Source organism: Spermophilus citellus (genome assembly GCF_964194105.1).
Source record: "Spermophilus citellus genome assembly, chromosome: 10".
NCBI classification, from domain to species: domain Eukaryota; kingdom Metazoa; phylum Chordata; class Mammalia; order Rodentia; family Sciuridae; genus Spermophilus; species Spermophilus citellus.
In genome coordinates, this window is record NC_138197.1 from 127,819,662 (window position 1) to 127,826,644 (window position 6,983).

Consider the following 6,983-nt stretch of genomic DNA (forward strand, 5'->3'; position numbering starts at 1 on the left):
GAAGCCTGTCTGCTAAGTGGGTAAGTAATTGTGAAGGCTCAGAAAGTTGACGGATGAGTGTGTCTAGCCTGAATAAGCGGTGGCTGTGCCAGCTTCTCCAGACAACAGCCGTGCCCTGCTCCGTGCCGAGGGTTGCAGTTTTCTCTTCCCTGTGCCCGAGTTGGGCTACCCCAGCTGCTGGGGACTTGGACAATGCAGCAAATCCGACTCGCTCTGTCTCCCGAGACGTTGCTGCTGGTCCTCCTACCACACGAGTCCTCCCCTTCCCCTGCCTGAGACCCTCAGATCTCAGTCAGGAGCATTCGTTGACCATGGGGGGCTGTCTGGGTGTGCCTCTGGGTGCTGCCTCTGCATCCTGTGCCCCTCATTACAGTGCCCAAGCCACTGTGCCATGATTACATTATGGATGGTGACAGGGCGCTGGCTTGCCTCCACCACTGTGCCCCTTGGTGGTTAGCACAGGGCCTGTGATGTGACTGTTGAGTGAAATAAAAACAAGTGACCTGGGGCAAGGTGCTCCTTGAATTTCAGTTTCCTGACTGTGGTGTGAGGTGGATAGTGTGGCAGCAGGTTGTCAAGAGGACGAAATAAAACAGAGAGCGCGCCCGGCACAGTGCCGGCCTACCGTGGACACCCGTTCACAGGAATCTGCTATTTGAAAATCAAACCCTTTCCTCCCAGCCCACAAATGTGCTGCATGAACTCTAACCGCAGCTCATAGGCACTGACATTTCAGTTGGTTTGAGAGTCCCTAAAAGAGAATCTGGCCTGGGGACATCAATGTTCTGACTCCCTCTGTCTCCATAAATGGTACTGGGTGTGGCAGAGGGACCCATAACTGGTATCTTACCCTTTGCCAGTCGTTTTCTCTGTAAAATTAATTCTTCTCTCCGGAATCTCTCTGGATCCAGTTCCGAGTAGTCCCAGCTCTTATAGCCCTGGGGGCGTGGATATGTCCCTAAGGGAGTGGAGAGCCAGAAAGGGCACTAGCCAAAGAGAAGGGAGGCAGACCACCCAGGACAGAGGAAGACAGAGTCTCTGAGGCCCTGCCAGTTCTGGGGCGGTGGGGCTTCCAGTACCACTCAACCCCAGGCTGGCCTGTGGCCTTGGAGGTGTCACTTCCTCTCTAGAGGACTTTGGATCTTCGTCTGGAAAATGGGGCCTGATGCCACCTGCCTCCCCTGTCTTCCCTGCCAAATGGATGGCTGGGTTGAGGTCAGATGACAGGTGTGTGACTCTCCCGTGCTGTGTAAATGTGAAGGCACTACAGTTCTCGTTTCCCCCACCGCCCCTGATTTGCTGGACCATGAGCTCTCTGGTGGCCTGGGCTGGATCTTAGTCATCTTTGGCCTCCGGGGTTTCCTGCTGGGCCTGGTGCATAATAGGTAGTAGCGAGCAAATGTTAAGCAGGAGCTGGGGATATAGCTCAGAGGTAGGGCTTGCCTAGCATGTGCAAGACCCTGGGTTCTGTCCCCAGCACTACAAGGAAAAGAAATAAGAAAAAAAAAAAAAAAGGTTGTTAAACGTGTTATGACACTTTCAGTTAAGTGTCAGAAATGGGTTCTCAGGAACGGTGACGCTTCTAAGGATCCTTAAGAAACTTGGGCCCCTGAGCAAAGCCGTGGTTCCTTGGACAAAGCCAATGGAATCCTTGATTACTGAGGATGAGTTGGAAGAAGATAAAGCCTTGGGCAAAAGACTGGGAAAAAGGAAGAGCAAGGCGAGGGTCAGAGAACAGGAGGCAGAATGCCACAGTGGTCAGAGGCCTAGCTTGGGAGGGACCAGCCCTGGAACTAATCCCTGCCCCTCCTTTGCTGTTGGACTTCATTGATCTTCCATGTTAAGAGGATTAAATGGGTTTCAGAAAACCATGATGGTGGAATGTGATGGACATCATTATCCAAAGTACATGAATGAAGACACGAATTGGTGTATACTTTGTACACAACCAGAGATATGAAAAATTGTGCTCTATATGTGTGATAAGAATTGTAATGCATTCTGCTGTCATATATAAATTAAAAAATTAATTAAAAAAAAAGAAAAGCATTAGTGGGGGCTGAGGTTGTGGCTCAGAGTAGAGTGCTCGCCTAGCACGTGTGAGGTCCTGGGAAAGGAAGGAAGGAAGGAAGGAAGGAAGGAAGGAAGGAAGGAAGGAAGGAAGGAAGGAAGGAAGGAAGGAAGGGGGAGGGAGGGAGAAAGGAAGGAAGGAAGGAGAAAGAAAGAAAGAAAGGAGAGGGGGAGGGAGGGAAGGAAGAGAGAGAGAAAGAAAGAGAGAAAAGAAAAGAAAAACATTAGCACAGCAGGTCTGAGACTGCTGGCCTTAGAGAGGCCTTAGAAAAGCCTGCTAGACTGGCTCTTGGCTGGTGGCTGGGAAGTTGACGGGTAAACAGTTCCTTACATTGATAGAAAACTTTCTCTGATACCAAGAGGGCTCACTGTGCCCAGATTGCATGGTGTGGCTTATGCCACACACCTTCTTTTCTAGAACTGTGAGAAGTACTGATGAAACTTTGTCCACTGCATCTTTAATGGGCAGCAACATCACATACAAGTTGCTACATTTTCATGGCAGGAGGAAGAGTGGCTGCGTGGGACTCTTTGTGGGAGGGGGACAGCACAAAGGAGCCTGTCTTTCACCCTGGGATCCAGCCGAGTATCCTTACTGCATCCTTATTCATAAAGCTCAGCCGTGACTTCAGCTGTGTGCTGAGACCCGTGAGTTCTTCTAATGTGTGTGGGGGGACTTTGGGAACCCCAGAACAAGAAGACAGGTTAAAAGTGCTTACTTGGCACAGAATCTGGCACAAAAGGAACCTTGCAATAAATAGAAGTTTTCAATGACCTTAGGCAATGTCTAGGCTGAGCTGGGGCAATGGGGAAGGGCACTGAAGGGTGGCTGTGGGTGGTGGATGGAGAGGCCATGGTGGGCCCCTTGGTCACATGGAGGGTAGAAAGCTGGGATTATCTAACCAGCTACTGCTTTTGAGTCCTTCAACCCATGACACGTGGATAACTATCAGGATTGAGCTGAAACTTGGGTATGTGTTAAGAGAGGCTCCCAAGCTCCCTGTAGATGTAGCTGGGCCCAAACCTGGATTAGAAGGGGTATCTTGGGACTGCCTTGAGGCAGCAGGAAAACTCATGCTCCTTGGGGCTCTCACCAGACACTGTACTCTCGTTGGTATTTAGGAAAGAAAAGGAAGATGGCCCTGATGAAGGCACGTGATGGCCAATGAGAGTCACCTAGGCTCTGGTGGACAGCATCCTTCCGGAACTGCAACCCCCGGGAGCAGCAGCCAGCTCTCACCTGTCATCCACAGGTTGATGGTGTCGCAGATGTCCGACTTGAATTCGTGGGTGTTGAACCAGGACTGTGGGAAGCAGCAGCAGAAGCTGGTGTACAGGGCTTTGCTCAAAAGTGACGGCAAGCTCTAGGGGGACAAGCAGAGCTCAGGCAACCTTCTCGACATGTCAGAGCCCTGAATTCAGAAAGGACCCGCACTAAAATTCTTTTCCATCAAGAAGCTGCCTTCCTGCTGTTTTTTTCTTTTTTCTCTTTTCTGCCCCCCCCCCCCGCCCCAGTACTAGGGATTGGACCCATGGTGCTTTACCACTGAGCTATATCCCCTGTCCTTTTTATGTTTCATTTTGAGACAGAGTCTTGCTAAGGGTCTGGCTTTGAATTTGTAATCCTCCTGCCCCAACCTGGAATCACAGGATTATAGGCGAGTACCACTGTGCCACAGTCCTATTTTTTTCCTTCCTTTTTTGGCACGGGAGATTGAACCCAAGGGGGCACTAAACCAGTGAGCCACATTCCCAGTCCTTTTTTATATTTTATTTAGAGACAAGGTCTGGCTGAGTTGCTTAGGGCCTCACTAAATTGCTGAGGCTGGCTTTGAACTCTTTCCTACCACCTCAGCCTCCTACTGGGATTACAGGCATGTGCCACCAAGATGTGCTGGGGACAGCTCTGACTGTTTTTTTTTTTTTTTGTTTGTTTGTTTCTTGTTTTTGCAGCCCTGGGGATTAAATCCAGGGCCTTGCACATGCTAGGCAAGCGCTTGACCACTGAGCTACATCCCTAGCCCCACTTCCTGTTCTTAAGGGAAGTAATGTCTGTCTTCCGCTGCCTCCACATCCCTTTATCCTATAAGAGGGTTGCTCCTCACCCATCAAGTTATGTTTGGCCAACAGCCTCCTCCCTCCCTGGAGCCCCTTTATGTGAGCCGTTAGCCCCTTCTGCAGCTTGGCCAAAGTGCAGCCAACAAGATGGCAAGAGATACATCCCCCTGTTACCATTGGCCAAGGCGGTAATGGGCCTTTATATCGTGTAACATGTGTGCCATTAGGATTTTTGCACAGTGTGTCATTTGCCTCTTAATTTTATCTGTATTAATTTTTTAAAATTATATAGTTAAACTATTGGTCTTTTCCCTTGTTTCCTCCAAGTCATATTTAGAAAGCCCTCCCTCACCCCAGTCATGTAAAGTATACAGTCATGTTTTCTCCTAGCAATCCCTTCAGTACTTATGTTCACACACATCTAAAAAGTACATGTGTATGTTCACACTTTTAATTTTAACATTCCAGGCTTACTTAAATCTCACAGAAATATATAAAATAGAAAAGGAAAGACTCTCATAACTGCAGTCCTCAGAGATAAATATTGTTAAGAGTTTGGTAAATATTTTTTCAAAGTTTCTTCTCTTCTTTGGCACGTACACATACAGTCAAGTGCCACCCAGCAATGGGGCTGTGTTATAAGAAGTGCATTGTTGGTTCACTTTGTCACTGAATGAACACCACAGAGTGCACTTACATAAACTAAGACTGCTGGGATGTCCCTGGGAAATATAATCTCATGTCACAGCCATAACATGCAATCCACTGTTGACCAAACTGTCACTTGTGGTGCATGACTGTGTATATATTTGAACATAGAGTTGTATGAATTGCTTTTTCACTTAAAATATATGATTACAGCTCTCCTGTGGGTATGGAGAATTCTATTATATTTTCATAGCTGCTACATTGTAAGTGGGTTTCAGAGATACCATGTGGGGAGCCACTCTGAGTGACCCACACCTTCCATCCTGAAGCAAGAGGCTCTGACCAGTCATTGCATTTCGTGGTGACTTGGGCGTTGTCCCAGCCCAGGAAGTAGAAGGAGTGTCTTCAGAAGCTACATTCACCTGTTCCTTTGTAATGCTACTCCTTTGCCCTGTTTGGGATAGAATGTTCCATGGAAATGCCCTTTGTATGTCCCCTTCTCTTGCTCTGCCTTTGGGTGTGGCCTTCCTAGATGTCAGTCACCTGCTGTCAGCAGACATCACAAAACTAGACTCAACCCCCTGAAACCTGACCCCTTGCCTCATTTGAATGGCTTCTCCTCAATGGAAGGGTTCAGCATCTGCCCCTCCCACTCTCTCTCTCCACCACCCTATCCCCCCACCCCCGCCTTAAGGTCAGAGGACCCAAAGAAAAAGGTATCTCTGTCTCTGTGTGATTATTTTGTTCAGCCCAGTTCACCTGAAGTGACCCTGCGTATTTTAGTTGTGAAGAAGGCGACGATACCACAACTTTCTACTTACTGCTTTATGTAAAGGATGCTTAGGGCATCCTTCGACACTAGAGGTGAACAGAAACCCAACATCATGTTTTCCTAGGCAGTGGATGATACTCACTTTCAAGAGTGCCTCCTCGAAATGTGATCTGGGTTGATGAAACAAGAGGAAGGCGTAGTGCCGGGCTATCCTGTCGAGAAGCCTGTTCTGGACCTCCTTGTTTGGCTGCCGGGAACAGAAATGGGGAAGGAATTATTGAGTCCCTTGTTGAGACAGCCAAGCATGACTCTCAGTTTCAGGGATCCTCTTCTCCAGCTAATGAACCCCACATGCTTTATGAAATAACCGACTCATCTTTGGCATCAGAGTCACAAAGCGTGTGCCCAGAGGCAGTGTGCTGTTGAAGGAGGCACACCAACTCTGGGTCATGGGTCCTGAGTTCTATTCTCAGCACTGTCCTGGGCCAGTCACCTAGCGTGGACTAGTTCCTAAAGCTTGGGGGAGCCAGAGGACATTGGGTGATGGATGATGTGTGGGGTCCACAGGTGAGACCTGAGTAGGGAGGAGACAGAGTGACAACAGAGCCTGCAGGGGTGATCCACGGGATCCAAGGAGCTGGTAGCTCAGGTTAAAGAGGTTGGAACTTGTTCTAAAGAAAAGTAAGCAAACCAAAGAAACAATCAGTTCCTCATTTACCTGGTACCTTTCATGAAACATCCACCAAAAGCTATCCAGCCACAAGGTTCTGGGAGAAGGAGAAGAGAGAAACTTCTCTAATTCACTCTCTGAACAGAAAGACTTGGGGAAGAAAAACACAAAATCTATATTATTTTTATTTTTTAAATTCACCTTGAACCACAACCAGATTCGTAACTGTCTTCACTCAAAACCTGCCTTCCCGCCCGTGCTGTGGTGGTTTGCTATTGTTACAAAGAGCACCATCTCCTGCCAGTCATCTTTGGAGTCCATATTTTGGAGTCATCAAAAAAGCTGCTCAGGGCTGGGGTCATGGCTCAGTGGTAGAGCACTTGCCTAGCAAGTTCAATTCTCAGCACCACATATAAATAAATGAATAAAATAAAGGTTCATTAGCATCTAAAGAATATTTTAAAAAAAGAAAGAAAAAAAAAGCCACCTAATCTTGTAGTATGTGCCCACAATTTTCCTGGCCTTAAGCCAGGTGTTTTATGTATTCCCATTTAACCCTCAATAATCTTATGATACACATCCACCATCACGGACAAGGAAATGAGAGGCTAGAAAAGTCAGGAGACTGAGGACTGACGAGCTGAGAGTAACATGGCCAGCAAGTGGCCGAGCCAGGACTGGAACACTAACTCTAGTTGAGATTCCATGCCAGCTGCTCCAGCTCTCATCCCCAGGGCCAACTGACAACAACCTTCAGCAACCCAT

General features: G+C 48.0%; 1 protein-coding gene across 1 annotated transcript in view; it reads right to left on the bottom strand.

Annotated features, from left to right (window-relative positions):
- The window catches only part of FAM227A (family with sequence similarity 227 member A), a gene marked incomplete at both ends in the record, with an annotated part of 46,309 nt that overhangs the window by 24,871 nt on the left and 14,455 nt on the right, over window positions 1–6,983 (bottom strand). Inside the window, 4 exons of the mRNA XM_081311925.1 lie at window positions 851–958; window positions 3,311–3,434; window positions 5,691–5,795; window positions 6,267–6,368. Of these exons, the coding sequence (XP_081168051.1) occupies window positions 851–958; window positions 3,311–3,434; window positions 5,691–5,795; window positions 6,267–6,368 (439 nt within the window). The remainder of the gene's footprint in view (window positions 1–850; window positions 959–3,310; window positions 3,435–5,690; window positions 5,796–6,266; window positions 6,369–6,983) is intronic.